Consider the following 18146-nt stretch of genomic DNA (forward strand, 5'->3'; position numbering starts at 1 on the left):
CACTAACAGAAGATGATCCTGTTGGAGCAAGGCCACAATGATCAGGGATCTGGAGCACCTATGGACACGGGCTGAGAAAAATGGGCTTGTCTAGCCTGGAGAAGAGAAGGCTCCAGGGAGAGCTCATTGTGGCCTGGCAGTTCCTAAAGGGGGCCTAAAAGCAGTTTTTACTAGGACATGCAGTGATAGGTCACGTACCTTCTCTACGAGTAGCACATCACAGAGAAATGCAGAATGATAAGGAAAAACGATGTATCTAATTTACTTTACTACTAAAATCAGAACTTACAGCTAACCCCTTTGAGATCTTGAAACCGCCATAGAACATCAGATTTCTGGACCTTCTTATCATCTTTCCACTATATACATCTACAGTGACATCCATAAATCTATATAAGCTACTGAGCTCGAATCTAATAACCAAAAACTACATGAAGAATTTCTCACTTGTCATTTTTCTCTGCATTTTCTCAAAGACTGATATGTCTAAGTTTCTACTATGAACAGATGTGTGCAATCTATAACTGGGGTTAATGACATAAAGACAGATCACCTAAAAAATATTCCTAAAATATATATATCCCAATAGTACCTGAATTTGACCCCTATGGACAACAGGATCATTTTTAATCATTTTTTTTTAAGACAGTGCTGTTCTGATTGTGTGCAGATCACTAGCAGCCGAAAGCAAAGATGGTTTAAGTCCCAATAAACAGAAGTGTCTTTCCTGCATCACTAGTTGTCATTATTTCATACACGTATTTGCCTATCAAAACAGACTACAGGCAGCTAGAAAAACAAATTTGCAAAACATTCAGTGTGTAGACTACACATCCGGACAAGTTCAAGAAGACCTACCACAAATCAGATAATGAAATACTCGGATTTATTGAAAAAACAAATAGGTTAATGCACTAACTAGAGAGTCTTAATCTATGTAGTAATAGCACAAAAAAAAAAGGAGTATCAATATATATAAGAAATGCATTCATTACAGGGCAGTAATGAATACAATTAATGTAAAACCTTGGGGGGTTAATATATACAGGGGTTAATGTACAGAGCCTCTGTCCAGAGGCCCCAGGAGCACAGCTCTGGGCAGCAGCATCTCTTTCAGTGGCCGGAGAGCAGCAGTTGCCTGAGCCCAAGCACCAGGCCAAAGTAGTCCTGCAGGGCCTTCTCCTGGGCGTCGGGATCGCTGGCCAGGTGCTGCAAGAGGTTGGGAGGTTCAGCCAGCCGCAAGTCCGAGGGCAAACGGATCTCCTCGGGAAGCCTCTCGTTGCCGATGACAAAGTGCTGCAGCGCTTTGGTCTCCAGCGAGCAGCGCAGGAGCTTCAGGATGTCCATCATCCGCCGGGGGAAATCCCTCCTGCGCCAGCGTGTCGGGGGCACGGTGCTCAGCAGGTGCATCAGCACAGTCTTCAAGGTGTAGCTGGACAAACCTACACCCGGCAGGCTGTGGCTGAGGAGCTGCAGGCACTTGCAGTGGCAGCTGTCCTGGGGGGCCTGCCTGGAAATGTGCCCAAAGAATTTGGCCTCTGCCACGGCACAGGTCTCAGGCCACGCGGTGCTTGGCGTGCCCGCTTCTGTGGCCAGGCTGCCCGCAAAGATGTCAGAGTCTCCTCGCCGCACCCCGAAGATCATCTCAGCCTTGAAGCTTTCCTGGCCTTTGCTCAGCTGAAACCGGCAGGAGCGGCTGGAGGGCAGCAACGTTAAGCGCCAGTGGCGGGACTGAGGCAACAGCAGCCAGGCTACCCTCACAAAGCCACAGAACCACTGGGCAGTCTTCTGCACATCCAGATAGGAGCCGGTGCACAGGGTGTGCAGGAGGCTGGGCTCCTGTTTCCTCCTCAGCTCCTGCTCAGGCTGGTGGAGGAAACACAGCATGTCCTCCCCCGGCTGCTCCCTGGGGCAGGTGCACAGCAGCTCCACGCGCACCCAGAAGTTCCTCTGGGGCATCCCTGCGGTGTCCAGCTCCAGGTGGAAGGCGTGTCCCGCAGGGGGACTCAGGGCAACAAGCACCTGGTACACAGGATCTTCTGCACGGGGACTCCAGCCTTCAAAGGCGCTGCCCACTCCGATGGCTTCCTGTGGCACCGGGTAGAAACTGTGTGACAAGCCTTGTTCAAAGACGTCTCTCAGTTTGGCCATCAGGTCACCAATCAGCGAGCAACCTTTCTCCAGATCCACAACAGGCAACTGGATGCGCTGCACTGAAAGGCCTCCCGGGTTGCTTTCAATCTTGTGGGCCTCGTCATCTTGGGCTCCGCTGTGTTTGTCCTTGCCATTTCCAGGAGCACCGACCTCCTCCCATTTCTCCTCATGGCTTCTGACTTGCTTTGCTCCAAACCAGAGCGCCAAGAGGAGGACGAGGACTGCCAGAGTTCCCCAGCACGGCCACAGCAGCAGGGCTCCCCAGGCGCCAGCGCTCTGCTCCAGGCTCTGCCGCTCCAGCTCCTGCACCAGCCGAGCCATCTCCTGGCTCAGGTACTCGGCCCGCTGCTCCATGCGCTCCCGCGTGGCCTCGTCCAGCCCACGGGCGGCCGGCTGCGGGTACCGGAGGAGGCCTTGCACCAGCAGGAGGAGGAAGGTGGTGCCGAGCATGGCCTCGGCAGGTGAGGACGGGACCGGGAGGGTCAGTGCGGGCGGCAGGGATGCGCTGCTCGGGGCAGCGGGGCAGCAGCCCCGGGGATCCGGAGGCAGCACAGCGGCCCGGCAGCCGTCAGGCTGCCCGGCTGTGCCGCTGCCCCGGCAGCAGCAGCGCCGTGCCCTGCCAAAGGCTCTCCCGCCCGGGACCGGCTCCGGGTGCCCGCTGGGCAGCGGCTCCCCGGGAACTCGCCTGGCTGCCCTGGCTCAGCGCTCAGCGCCCGGCGCGGCCTCCTGGCTGCGGGCACGCTGCTCGCCGGCCGGGGCTGCTCTGGGGCGGCGGCACCGCTGCTGCTGCTGTTTGCAGCTGCCCCATTGTGACGCCGGGGCTGGCATGTCACCGGGGTCACAGTGCGGCCCGGCCAGGCCAGCCCCGCCCTCCATCTCTGCCCCAGCTCAGGGACTCGCCGTGGACCCGGCTGCCAAATACCTGACACACACCGAGGGCAGAGCCCGGGCTGAAATCCAGCCCAGGCCTGCCCTGCCCAAACGTGGCAGAAGCCCCGCAGGCCCTTTGATACTGTGAGACTGGGTGAAATGGCCCACGAATGCTTTGCCCCTGGAAATCTGCTGCTCTCAGGTGCAGCTGGCTCCCTTGGCGCTGAGCTCTGTGCCTGTGGGGTGCTCTTGGCACCTCAGCACAGCCCTGGGTGCTCAGTGGTGAACACCCTGGCCGTGGCATGGAGCTTCTCCAGGGCAGGATCTCTGTTCCTGCTGCTCCACGCCAGAGGCCCTCGATTGCACAGAGTCATTTCCCAGGGCTGATGAGCATGTGTGCTGGTGATTTCCAACAGGCTGCTCCCACTGCCGACAGAGCCCTGTGTTCTGCCTGTCCTGCAAGTTCATTTGTGCAGTGCCAAAGCCCTGCAGAGTGTCTGGGACGGGCAGAACCTTCATTGTCTCCCCAGGGAACACAAGCAGGCACAGCAGCGCTGCCTCTTGCTTGCTCCCTGCCCCGCCAGAGCTTCCAGGGACTTTCAGAGCCCGTGTGAAATGGCCAGCATGGCCTGAGAGGGCAAGGGAAACACAGGGCAAAAATCATCTTTGTACATGCTGTGAACTTCAGTGGCTGCCACACCAGGAAGACCCAAGAGAGGTGCTGCCCTGATTCATAAGATTTTCTAAAGCCTTCTGAGTTTTCCTTCTTGTAGGGAACTTTCTTCCACAATCTTCTGTAAACCATCTATTGCTTTGCATTCCTCCATAGGGGTGGAGAAATTTGATGTACTCGTAGTTTGTCCAATGTCATTGGAGAGGTGGCACATTTACCCTCCAATCCACTGTCACCATTGGAAAAGTAAAAATGCTGGGGTCTGCCGCTCTCTCGCCCCCGATCTGCCCCGGCTAGCTGTCCGATGGGGCGAGGGGGGCAAATGAAGCACCCCCCGCTGGACCCTGCGGGGCTTTGGAGAGTGCTCCGTGGGTTGTCCAAGCGCTGCTAGACCCCGCGGCGGTGAGAGAAAGAGAGGCTCCTGGTAGGGTTATATCCGAGGTTTATTGCAGCCCAACCGGGGCTAACAACTCCTGAATGATCCTGCTGCCAAGAGCACTGACAGGGTGCTTGCAGCCGTTTTTAACCAGAGAGGGAGGGGAACGGGTTGACCAATGGGGATGGGATGAGGAGTGGCTCTGGTATGGGGTGATGTGCATGGGATCCAATGAGGGGCAGACGTAGGAGGGGCCCCCAGACCCCTGTCCAACCACCCGGCACCCAGGATAGAAGCTTCTATGTGTCTGGGAGGGGATGCCGAGTGACGGACAGGGCGCCTGGGAGGGGCAAGGGAGTGGCTAGGCACTTTAGGGGAGGATTGACACACGGGGTAGGGCGGGAAAACTCAGGGGTAAACCAAATTGGACATGGGGGGTACATAAGAACAAACCATTACATAATAAAACTCATAATAACACAACTCCACAGGAGTCAGAAAATAAAAACATAAGCTTCCTCTCTTTCACCTTTGCAATAGCAGCGGCTCGTGTCGTGCTTTCACATGGCCTAGAGTGACAGAGAGGAGCACTGAGAATTCTGTGCCTTTGTTCAAAAGGACTTTGTAGAACTGTCCCTCCTCCCAGCCAGTCACGTTTGCCAGCACCACGCTCCGTGTGCAGCCTCTGGAGGGCAGGGATGCCATCCAGAGGGACACTGAGCCTGCAGAGGCTGGGCAGAACCTCGTGGAGCTCAGCAGGGCCAAGAGCAAGGTCCTGCACCTGGGCTGGGGCAATCCCCAGCACAAACACAGGCTGGGCTGAGAATGGATGGAGAGCAGCCCTGAGGAGAGCGGATGGGGTGTTGGCTGACTGGAAGCTCAACAGGACCTGGCAGTGTGCAGTGACAGCCCAGAAAGCCAAATGTGCCCTGGGCTGCAGCAAAGCAGCGTGAGCAGAGCATGGGAGGGGATGCTGCCCCTCTGCTCTGCTCTGCTCTGGGGAGATCCCACCTGGGGCTCTGCATCCAGCCCTGGGCTCACCCACAGTAAAAGGGCACAGATCTGCTGGACTGAGTCCAGAGGAGGCCACGAGGTGCTCAGAGGGATGGAGCACCTCTCCTGTGAAGGCAGGCGGAGAATTGGGGTTGTTCGGCCTGGAGAGGACAAGGGTCTGGGGGGACCTTCCAGCAGCTTTCCAGAACCTAAGGGGGTTAGAGAAGAGCTGGAGAGGGACTTTTCACAAGGGCAGTGTGGTGACAGAATAAGGAGAAATTACTTTAAATTGACAGAGGCAGATTTAAATTGGATATTGGCAAGAAGTTCTTCTGTGTGAAGGTGCTGAGGCCCTGGTACAGGGTGCCCAGAGAAGAACCTTGTGGCTGCCCCATCAGTGGAAGTGGCCAAGGCCAGGCTGGATGGGACCCTGGTCTTGTGGAAAGTGTCCCTGCTCATGATCTTTAAGGTCCCTTCTAACTCAAACCCCTCTATAATTCTATGACCCAATTCAAATGGAAGAATAAAAGGTTATCTTGTTATAACACTGCTCCTGGGAAGGATGAGAGTATCTCCTGTTGAGTCTACTTTTATTTTTTTGAGATTACTCCCCACAGGTGTGGAAATCATTCTACTTGTCAGAATTTGTTTGGCTAAACAAAAATGCTTTTCAGTAAGGTGCCAACAACACATTAAGTCCATATGGCAATAATCCCTATGTTTGTTCCCTGTATGTGTTCTAAAATTAGAAATTACTTGTTCTTGAACCTTTTATTGTAAGAGTATTTATGAAATATCTATGATATAGACTTTCTCAGTTTTTAGTAGCCTGAGACTATTTAAAAGCAGATAAGGTGATTTCAAGTGCATTGTTTGCTGGTAAAAAATAATCTTGACATTTTTGTTTGTCCTAAACTAGATTAAAAAAATTTAGAATAAGAATGCATTTGGAATATGTAAAATACAGTATTTTCTATTTAAAACATCAATAAAAATAGCATATTAATAATAACAACAATAATGGAAATTAAAGTTCAGTTTTTAACACGTATATTTTTATACTCTAGCCTTCAAATGCTGAACTAATTTTTTTCCCAAACTCTCTGCATACTTCAGATGGAATAAATTGTATCTAGCTCATAATTCAACTGAGTCACTTTAAGATCCATTTTTCCGTTACTTTGCTTCTTTTTCATAACATTTATTTACTGAAATGCTAACACCCTACTTGACACATAAATCAAAAGTAAAACCCACACGTTTTGATTTTCAGCTGAAAATCACAAGTATAGAGATGTTTTATATCAAAAGAATTGAGATTCTACTTATTTCTTATCAAGAAATCATATCTAATTTATTTCTATGACTAATTGGAGGATGCACTCAAAGGAAAATCAGGAAGCTATTTGTGGAAGACTATTTGAGAAAGGAAATTCTTGCAGAGTAAGGGATATTAAGGAAAGAAGAGTTTCTGTGAGTTTTCCCATCTCTTTCTCCACTTCAAGCTTTTCCACCAGGGGCTGTGGACATTGCAATGAAGGCCATAATAATATTTACTTCCCCTGGTTCTGTGGGTCCATGCTTATTTCTTTATGGCAAGAGAAACATTTTGGCTAAGGGCATGTTGATGAAAGAAATAAGTGACTAAAGGGGTTAAAGAAAACAAGGTGTTTTACCACAGAGAGATTTTAGAGGTCTAATAAAAAGTTGTCAAGGATAAACTTTTTTTCAGGTTGCAACAGATGTTGAACAGAAAGGTGTTACATATGAACATTTGATTTTCAGTAGAGAAAAAGCACAAAAAGAAAAAGAAGTACAGAAACATTTAATACCAGTACTATCTATGTATCTTTTTAAACATGGGTCTTGTTTTGTTGGTATTTTATTTTATTTTATTTTATTTTATTTTATTTTATTTTATTTTATTTTATTTTATTTTATTGTATTTTATTTTATTTTATTTTATTTTATTTTATTTTATTTTATTTTATTTTATTTTATTTTATTTTTTTCACCCCAAGCTCTGAGACTGAGCTTTTTAACCCGGTGGCTCCAGCAGTTAGTAAAATTCCTGAGGGAGATTTTCCCTAGAATATAATGAAAGAACTGAAGAACTGCAGAGCTGCAGGCATCTCCTTCAAAAACAAGACAGCATTTGTTAGTCAACTGGAATTCAGCATGAGAAGCCTCTAGGGCAGTGTCACTTAGACGGTGGTGAGGAAATGTAGATTTCAGTGGTGTTGGCACACCTGCTAAGTGCAGGACAGGGCATCTTTGGTGGAAAGAGACAGGAATATACAGAAACTGCCTATTTCTTCCCCTTGTTTTTTCCCTGAAGACTTAGACCATGTTCAGGTGACAAAATGCCGTCAGATTTCTAAAGAAGGAAGAATTTTTGACCTGATGCTGTGTGATCTGGATGTGGTGCCTATAAAAATATCTGTGAAGTGTAGTCCAGCTAAACAGCACTTCTGAATCAGACAACCAATGTGTGCTGTCTGTGAGACCAGAACATCCTACATGCACAGAGGGAAGATGCATTAAGAAAAACCTTTTTTCAAGTAGCAGGATGTCATTATTGTGCGCTGGCTTGCAAGAAATGGATTTGTAAAGGATTCTCAAAATTTGGCAGAAAGCTCACACAGTGTTGTATGTCTGTATGCAAGCTCTCAGATAAGGTGTGTTGACTTAGGGAAGTCATAGAATAAAGATGACATTGTTGAGAGACTGAACTGGAAATAACTTTCAACAAGTTTCAAAATATAGCCTTGCAAAAAGACCAGGTATTTTAGAGAATTAGAGCTGTAAAAGATGCATTGTAGCAGGACTATGCGGAGACAAATATAGGTGATTTGTATTAAAAATAACAGTAGTGTGGTAATATAATAATAATAGTGTGGTAAAAGTTAATAGGCTAAAAAACATTCATAAGGTATTGTAACTAGGAAATAGGTTTACATCGCTTGTGTCTCACTATTCATTGAGACTAATAATAGAATAAAATCTTTTAAAACACCTCTCAGTTACCCCATCTCTGTAAAAGCTGGGAAAGCCAACACTGGGTAAATGACATCTAGCAGGCAGCAGGCAGCTTGAGATTCAAGTGCCCTGCAAGTTTCTGAGCAGGGGTGCCACACCTCTCTGTCTACCACTGATGCTCTTCCTTGTTTACAGGAAGAAAACACAGTAAGATGTACTATGGGCTACTGTTCAAACTGAGATACTGCCTTTGAATGAAGAGCAGAGGGTAAATACATAAATTTAATGTATTTACATGTATCAGAATATGAGGGTGATCCTGTATCAATATTTTGCTCAACTAGTTCAGTATATCTATCTACATGCAAAAACCCAATGGATTTAGTGCCTAACAATGTTTGGTTTAGGTTGTATCAGACTTTGCCACTTCTGCAAATAGTAGTTGCTTTGATGTACAGTTGTGTTGTGAAAACATCTTTTAATCTGAAATTTACATACAATTAGTGCTATTTTGTTTTGAGCAGTGTTTTCTACAGAGCTGTTCACAGAGAAAATTTGTGTCTTTTCTACTGGCAAAACATTGAACAGAAGTGCAATGAGGAAAGGGTAGTAATAGTTACAAGTACTGTCTTGTGTTTGCCAAGACCAAATGTAGAGGGGGAAAAGGCTAACAAGGAAGTGTGCAGTTGTGATGGGTCACATCACTTTCCTTCTCAGCTACATAAATCAGGATCAGTACCAGTAGTACTGATCAATCAATAAATCAATACCTTCTACAGAATTCTAGGTATTCATAACATCCAGCAGAGATGTGGAGGAGCATGTTTAACATGACAGAATCCCTCCTTGCAAACTGATTTACCCAAATCCTTGTCTCCTTTGTGCATTCCTTCTTCTATCATTGCTGTTCTCAGACACTGCTGCCAGATCGTGGCTGCATCTAAGTTTCTGCTCTATGCAAATTGATGATATTTTTGGGTTTTTAATCTGAATTCCTTCCAGAGGTGTAGTTGAAACTAGGAAAGCTCTCTTTCTCAGCAGTTTTAAGCTGAACCACATGGCCAGCTCTAGTACATTGTTACTGTGCCAATTGATGTGGACAAGAACAAATTCCTACATAAGCACATTATCTGCAATGTGATCTCTACAAGTTGCTTACTAACAGTGCAAAAGACGACTACAGCATGGAAGTGTGCTATTAAAACTGCCAATTGGAAGCATTCTCCTGACTTTCAAGCATTACAACATGCTGCCCTAAAGGCATGCCTCTCTTAATTCAGGGAACCAGCATTAAATGCTGCCAACAAGAATTTTTGTAAGCAGCAATTATTTCTGACTTTACTTTAGGCAGCTTTGTACAGCCTTGTTAACTGCTAGTTCTGTCATTATGTATTTCAGGATATTTTAGGTTTTGTGTATTTGCTTTTCAATAACTGTTTTGGGTGCAAAGCTCTCTATAGAACACCTATGAAATACAAAGTACTGAGCGTGAAGTTGAGCTGGTGGGTTTTTTTTTTGTCTTAGTGTTTGTTGGGGTATTTTTTCCTCTCCTGATTTTAGTTTTTTGTTTCTAATACAAGAAATTCTAGTACAGTTCTGGGCAGCCAATTTCAATTCAGAACCACTTTTCATAAGTATGACTGGAAATCTAGAAAACATCACCAGCAAAGACTTAACAACAAAGGGATTACTTTGAAAAAGAAAGTCTGTGAGCAAAAATTATTTGGCATTCTGAACTGCATTTTTTGTGAACTGTGGAAATTAATTTCTTCCTCTCCCCAGTTGCATGCATCTGAAGTGCAAGTAATAGCTGTTACTGGATCTATCAAGGCCTTTGGGAAAGGCTAAGCATGTCTAATTTCAGAAATTTATAATGTGATCGAGTTAGAATTCCCCTTGCTTCTTAAATATTCTCCCAAGATATTCCTCAAATGTGTTCCCCTTGTAAAAATGGTTGTGAAAGCCATTTTAGACAGCACAGCATTCTAGACTTGCCTCTAGATGGTTGGAATGGTGATTTCTCAAACTATGATTAGAGCTCCTAAATAAATAATCACTGATGTGGGTTGTGGCAAGTCTGCAGAAAGGTTTTCACGAAGGGGCATCCCAGATGATCATACCCTCAGCACCCAGCACGAAGGTCAGCTGCTCTGGGAGAACAGAATGATTTTGCAGCACGTGGAGTAAAGTCTGATGGGTACTGTGCACATGTGTGGTTATGTTGTGGTTATAAACTGCAGCACAAAAACACTGGAGACCACTGGAATTTCTTTGCCAAATAAAAGGAAGTAGGTAATAGAGCAATTTCATTAACAACTGGCCCAAGAAACACCTCCTGAAAACTGTAGCACAAAACACAGTGTGCAGGGGTGTATTTTGGACAGATAATAAAACTTTCCCTTTCCTTCCAACAGTGCATTTTCTTTAGGAGCATGATTCTGTTAAATTCAGCTGTATCAGCCTTTGTCCTTTTTGATTTAAGTTGCACCCATGTTCAAAACTGCAGAACCATGACCAGGAAGGTTGACAAAACTATAAAAGTTCAAGCTCTTTTAAACATTTAATAATAATAATTTAGTGATCCAGGTTTATTATAACAGAGAGATGCAATTCTTTGCTGTGCTGTTGCCCACTATTGAAAACCACTCATTGTTTTTCTTACTCAGCTGGAGCCTTACTGCAGTCATGCTATTGGATGCTGTAGTGGCAGCAATGATCCCACCTAGCTTACTATTTCATATCACCAGCTCTTATTTGTACAAAATGTCTTTCCTCGCCTCCTTTGTCTCCTCAGGCCTGAAATACAATTAGTTAATGAAGCCTATGAACAAATTTAACTGGCATATTATAAATAAAACATTAAAAAACATCAAACAATGTTGCCAAGAGCAAAGGTCTGACTTGGTGCAAATCAGATTAATTTTACTTAAACCAATAAGTCTCCTTTAAAATGGGTACATTTCTGCTAATTTAAGTATATGTGTGAATTTTAGGGTACCAGCCTTGATACAAGAGTGACAATAATCTTAAAAGAAATAGGAAGATTTTCTCTTGAACCAGTGCTAGGGCATGGAGATGTACTATGGATATGGTGGCTATGTATAAGTTGATTATTTATATATTCTAATTGTACAGTACATTAGAATTTTAACTAAATATTTTTCTCATGCTAGATATTCCAATATAGTGCTGAATAGTAAATGGATAATTTGTATGCTTGGCACTTAATCTAGTGGTTATAAATGAGAAGCCATTGCTAAAATATATCTGCTCTGACCTGTTGGTCTAGTATAAGCAGTGATTGCCTTTTTGTTTTATACTGAGATTTTTGTCTCCTTCAGAGGATGTCCCACCAACTTTCTTGGACTGCTATAATTTATTTTCACTGGAAATGTACAATCAGGATATTAAGTTAGGTACACTTATTAATACTATTACAAATTATTTTGGGTTCATATGGAGCTTTCTGAGCTGGTAATTTAATTATTTTTTTTTTACTGTATTTTCTACACCTCATAATATAATCCCATCAGGCTGAAAGGTATGGAAGTAAAAGCTGTTATGGTCAAGAGGTATAAAAATTCCTTTTATTTATCCCTAAGGTTTGAGATACCTGTTGGCAGAAGAAGCTGTGCAGATCTGTTTGGATCAGGCTCTAACGAAGTATTATATGAACACACAGCCAAAAATTATATGCACACGCAGCCAAAGAGAAGTATACTTTAAATTCTAAAAACACAAAATAAGGTTCAGTCCTTTTTGTTAAATGCCTATTAACATACATCTTATGTCAAGTCCACTTTTCCCCTGAAACCTCCAGTCCTTGAGGGACTTGGCTTGGTTTCTGTCTCACAGCAGTGCCTTCAGCATTTGATGAATGCACCCCAAGACATAGCGTGGTCACCTGAGGTTGTACTGCAGTGCCAGAGCCATTTTCTACATTTAAAATGTATAAAATGGGGCAATAAACATAGAAGCTGTTTGAGTAAGCAAATATGTTTAATATTTCCACAGTTAAAAGTGGAAATATTGGACTAGACCCTGAGGGCCCTCAGGAGAATACAAAGAGAATTAATAAACACAGCTATTATGAACTCTAATTCAGGCAAAATACCATGTGTTTAGTGTGACAGTAGATCTTATGGTTCCTACTAGACTTCGGAGCACTCTGAGAAGATTGCTTTTACTGTTTGAAAGTGTTGCTTTCTCTGAAGGTAAGGGGTTTGCATGTTGTAGGGAAGGTACAAACTGCATTCCAGTCTCTGCATCATATTCAGGTAGCTGCCTAAGACTTTTATATCACTTGTTCAGCTTTTCAGCTGAGGCAAGGGAATAAAGATGTTAAAAAAATTAAGGGAAAAAGAGATTTAAAGATTAAGAGTGCAACATGTAAAGTGGTGTGCGTTAAGATTATATAAATGTAAGAATGTGAATAGGCAGGATCAATCCTTATTTCTGAATGCTTCTTTTGGAGAAAGGGATACACTGCTGTACATGGTTTGATAGAAGGAAAAAAGTGTAGAGATTGCTGGAGTTTATTCTCTCTCCAGTTCAGTGACATGGCTGTTGGCCATCTTCCTAAAATGCTGAATGATGTGTGACAAAAGCAGTGTCAGGAAAGAGATGAGAGCACTAGAACAGGGAGGAAAGATCCCAAAGCTTCTGAAATCAGAGAGAAAATGTCTGCTAACTTGAGATTGGAAGAAAAGAGAACAACTCAAAATGCATCAAAACAGGAAAAAGGGAGGAAAAAGATGCAGAGTATAGAAAAATAAAAAGAAAAGTTAATGAGGAGAAAGTAACCTAGCAAAACCAACAGGGCTGAGAAAAAATAACACCATACATATAGAGAGGTGAATATGCTCACAGCCAAGGAGGCACAAAGAGGTAAAGGATGGTGCTAATATTCATCAGGAATTTTTCTAATTTGAGGTTAAATATGAAGTATATATCATGTTTTTCTTTAAAAGCTAGAAATTCCAAACATTTTACCTGAGATTAGTGCACTCAGAAGAAGCATTAATTCTGCATAATATTGTGACAAATGTAGGACTGTGGAAAGATGCTGTTGCACAGTAAAGAGTTGGAAGATGGTAAATTGGTGGTATTGGAAATGGAACCAAGAGCTTTTTGTTGGACAGGAAGGTGGCTAATGACCACCTGTGAATGTGGCTGGTGGATTTGGATGTGTTCCTAGTAGGACTCTGGTTAAACCCCAGGAATCACTGTCACAGGTTGCACTAATGAATAACAGCCATGACCAGGAGAAATGCCAATATTGGGGCAATATTGACATTGCAAAGGTGCTGGTAAATGGAGCTATTCACATCAGAGGAAGAATAAATGACATCAAGAACTTTTTTTCAGATAACCTAAGTGAATGTAGTTAGTTTATTTATTAACTTGCAGCTACATGTACAGGAGGTCACACACAAAAACTCTAAGCAAAACTTTTTCTGTTATTAATAAGAAAGAAATTCAAAAGTGCTATGCATGACAAAAAATATCTTATGAAGTAGTTGTGAAACATAGTTGTTATTTTCAAGGATTTAACCATTACATTAATTCTTAATAATGATTTACACCATTTTGAAAAGCTTCATGCATTCTGTGGGTGCATAGTTACATTTCACATTTGCTAGCACTTACATGAGGGATTGCAGTTAGAATAATGATACTACTACAAGAAGTGAGTGCTGTTCCCCAGGAATCAGAGAATATCCCTAAATGGAAAGTAAGGAACTAAAATAAGAAGTGTTAAGATTTTCACCATTCTGCAGGAAATAAGATTTGGGGTTCATGAAGATGAAAAAAATCTTGAATGGTGAAACAAATTTCTGCAGTGTCTCAGCTTCTTCAGGGGTATCTGTTGCAAATATTGACTTAAACTGTCTCTTTAGGTTTGTGGGACATGATTACATTTCAGGATAAAACTAATATTGGTACTTTCGTAAAACAAAATGAAAACCAGAGCTGTCTTCTTGTGATCACATACTTTTAGACTACATGGTCAGGCTAAAATTCATTCCTCAGACTTGCACAGTGCTGATCAGTTTATGGGGAACCTAAGCTACCCTCAAAAGCTGCAATTAGCCTTTTTTGGAATAGCAGTCTGAGTGTATTATGTTCTTGTTCTGATATGGCAGTTCTGGTTTTGCATTCAACAGGACTCAATTTGCTCCAACGTCATTCTTGCCTAGAGTTTGCTTTTTCCATTAAAGCTTGTGTGTAAATCTTTTGTGGCTGGAAAATAGCAAGTAACTTATGAAGAGTTTTCCATGAGAAAAGGCGTATGCTATGTTTATCTTGTCTTTGCCAGTGCATTGGTGAGCAGCTTTTTGCCCTTTCCAGAAAGCTTTCAGTGAGTGGAGTGTCAATGATTTCAGTGCTGGCAGTGTCCTGCTAATGTCACGCATTCTCTCTGAAGCCAATACAGTGCAGTTGTCACTTGCACAGGGTGAGCTTCAGCAACATCCTAATTTGTGAGGACAAGTTGAAAAATTACCAGATAATGCCTCCAAAGCTGTGACCTAACTGCTCTTCTCCAACCTTTCCCTCTGAAGAAGCTCCCTGCCAAAACTCACTCCTTGACATCACCTTCAAGTGAGTTTATTTCCATTTATGTACAATTCCTGACAGCTCATAAAATGGACATTCCTTTGTAAAGTTCTTTGTATTAAGATTTCTATTTGGATCAAAAGCATGCTTTTTAAATCTCATAATTTTTAAATCTCATACTTTTTCCTACTTCCAATGCTTTGGTTCATGTTGTGGAGTGGTTTCAGAGTGCATGAACTAGATTATTAACTTCCTGATTCAAACTTCTGCAGAGCTGGATATAAACATCATATCATCACTTTTTAAATAACTATCATCATCTGAAACCTTTAAACTGCTGTTTAAACCTTTACCTAACCTAAAGTTAAAAATATTAAGTACCACTCAAATGAAGTGAAACTGAAGGAAACACACAGCAATACATTTAATGCATTCCAGCTGCAGGTAATTCCTCCAGGTTACCAGACCAAAAGTGATTGAAGTAAAACCCTTTTAAATGTGTATAGTCTGGAAACTGGCCCTGCAACATCAGCTGCTTCTCTGTGTAGATATGTTTTTATTCATTCTCATTACTTGCTAATTTAGATGTAAGCAGTTCATAAGGAACAATTTTAAATATGGAAAAAAAGCTGATCCATGTGAAGCTGGGGATCTGATCCTCAACTGAACAAGAAACAGAAAAGACAATGTTTGGAAAATATGTCTATACTTATCTATATTTAGATATAGATATATTATATAATTATATATATTTATAATTTATAATTTATAATTTATATATTATGTATATAATATAATAATAATATCATATATGCAATGCATTATATAATATATTATGGATGATATAATAATATATTATGTATACAATAATAATATATATTATATATATTATATTATATATAATATATATATTATATATATATTATATATATATACTTCTGAGACAGATGGCTGCTGTGCAGGTTGAGTTCTTGTAGACACTTGATCTTCTTTTACATCTGCTGATGTGTGTGTGTTGAGTTTGGAGCCCTCCATTGAAAAAGCATTTCCTACAGGGGTAGGAAATGCTCAAGGCAGGATCAAATTCTAATCCTGAAGGATCCGTGAAAACATAAATAATTTTTTTTTTTTAATATCATCTAGACCCTTTCATTCAGTTTAACATGCTACATGGCCTAGGTCCATAATCTGCTGAAATTAATAGAATTGCTGCTTACTTGGTTCTAGTATAATACTCAAGAGTGTTAAAAAATTAACAAACCAGAAACAAGAGGAAACCACAATAGCACTGGGTAGTTCTGTGCTCGGTGGGGATCTCTGGCTGTGAGTTACTGAAATTCTTTCTGGATGGACTTGCTAGCAGCCACTAGTCACTCCAGCATTACATTAGCTTCAGTTTAATTGTTTTTCACCAGCTGCTGGTTTTCAATTTCTTTTTCATTTTCTCCTGTGGGAGAGGCAGGTTGCAGAATGCCATCTGCACTGTACATTCTGGCTGTCAGAGATGTTTGTTTCCACCCTGAGCTTGCACTTTTCTCCTTGTTCAGTTGTACATACCTAACACTTAAATACAAAACCTGCATTGATTTATCCAGAATTGTTTAGACTTCAGATGCAAGGAATTGCAAATTATCAGAAATAGGTTCCTGAGTAGTGGCAAGAACTAAGGTTCAGACTTACTTTGCCTTTTGAAAATTCTCTTTCAATAAAACCCAGTTGATTTAAGGAATTAAGTGTCTCCCATAATGGTTGGGGTTTGAGTTTATAAGTGCTGGACATAACTAGATGGATTCTCATAAAAGCAGTTGCATGTTCTCAACATATTTCAAACCAAATCATTATGTTCTTACTGCATTATTAAGTGTAACTTGTAAAATGCTCTTGAAAAATCAGTATAGGCAATGCAAAACATGAGGAGATATGAGAGTTTTCTCTCTGAGACAGGCTTTTATTGGGTTGTCTAATTATGCATCCATCTAGACAGTATTAAAATAACACAGAGCTGGAATCAAATATTAGTTACTTAACAGGCGTTAAGATGAATCAAAAAGCCCAGAACTCAAATTTCAACTCCCAAATCTGTATGGGAAATCTAAGATGATTCATTTACCCATTCTAGAAAAGATTCTCTGTGAATTACTAGAAAAATCTTGATTGCATTGTGCAAAAAATAACGATAATATGGTTAATGTGTAATATGCAATGCTCTCCAGTCTAATTTATTAATGTTTAATTCTTATTTTTTAAAATTTAAATCTGTCAGCCACCTAAATAAAATAAAAAAAAAAGAGTATGTTCAAGACAAAGGAAAATCTGTTGTAAAGGTGCAGCATCACTTTTCATCTATTCAGTTCATGTTAGAAATTTAAGAGTAGACATCTAATCTTGACCTTACTCTTCTCTCCAGTGCTCACAGGGCTTTAGATAAAAATGTTCTCATCTTCAGTGGAAGACAACCTTCAAAATAATTGTAACTAACAGGTTTTGAGCACTTCCTGTCCTCTGATAAATCCCTGTCATGACTGTGTACCATCGTGCCTTGGCTCTGAACAAGCCCTGCTCAGCAATAACAAAAATATCTCCATATTTTCAACCATAATTATATAATATATATATTACATTTTAAAATATATAATCAATTATAATCTATTATGTTATTGTGTTCAGCAAAAACCCAAAATACAGCCCCAAACCATCCACACCAGCCAGGAAAAACAATTCTAGCCTGCAAAAAGCGAGCACAGTACAAACATCAAAATCAAGTTACAAACTGGGGTTTCATCAAAGAATATTTCTTAAAAACTGCTTGTGTGCTTGTTTTATTGTGAGGGATGTACATTTTTCAGAAGTTCTATGAAAAAAGTATAAATAGTATTTGAGTGCAATTGCCATTACACTAAATAATTAATGATTATTAAGCAACATTATAAAAACAGTATTATATTAATATTATACCACAATATAATAATTAATAGTAATAATACTATTAAATAATGAACATTAATACTATTAAGCAACATTATATCGATATTGATAATATAATTATATTGTATAATTTAATATTTACATAATAGATAATTATATATTAGAATTTAAACAATACAATTTAATATAATTTAAATTACATAATTCGATATAATTAAATAATATTAAGCAAAATTATATAAGTAGTATGATATTAAGAAGTTACTCATTATTCCTCTACTGTGGATTGTACAAATATTTAAAAAATCTTGGTTTTTCAAATAATTATTTGCAATTAAGACTTCAAGAAATGGTTTCACTTTTATTTTTGTGAAGAAATATTAGGATATGATCTAGTAAGACTAATAATACCTAATAAGGTACCTAGTAGGAGTACATTAGTAGCAGGTTTCTATAGTCACACAGTTTGTGGTGATGGGGAGTGGGGCTGGGGCTGATCCTCATCCCCAGTGGGTGCAGCTGTGCAGGACAGGTGAATAAAATTGCAGGTAAGGAGCCAGGGAGTGCCCAGGTGCGCTGGGCAACTACACAGGGCCCAGAGGCACACAGGGGCAGTGC

General features: G+C 41.5%; 1 protein-coding gene across 1 annotated transcript; it reads right to left on the reverse strand.

Moving 5' to 3' along the window:
- Window positions 1–1113: 1113 nt before the first annotated feature.
- On the reverse strand, window positions 1114–2579 carry LOC144246543 (inositol 1,4,5-trisphosphate receptor-interacting protein-like 1). Its single transcript, XM_077784455.1, has one exon. The coding sequence runs from the start codon at window positions 2506–2508 to the stop codon at window positions 1114–1116; it is 1395 nt and encodes a 464-aa protein (XP_077640581.1). The 5' UTR covers window positions 2509–2579.
- Between the last annotated feature and the right edge of the window lie 15567 nt (window positions 2580–18146).

The sequence above is a fragment of the Lonchura striata genome, chromosome 6 (assembly GCF_046129695.1).
Source record: "Lonchura striata isolate bLonStr1 chromosome 6, bLonStr1.mat, whole genome shotgun sequence".
Taxonomy (NCBI): domain Eukaryota; kingdom Metazoa; phylum Chordata; class Aves; order Passeriformes; family Estrildidae; genus Lonchura; species Lonchura striata.

Excerpts from the sequence above, each read along its gene's own strand:
- LOC144246543 (XM_077784455.1), bottom strand. The coding sequence starts at position 2,508 with ATGGAGCAGCGGGCCGAGTACCTGAGCCAGGAGATGGCTCGGCTGGTG.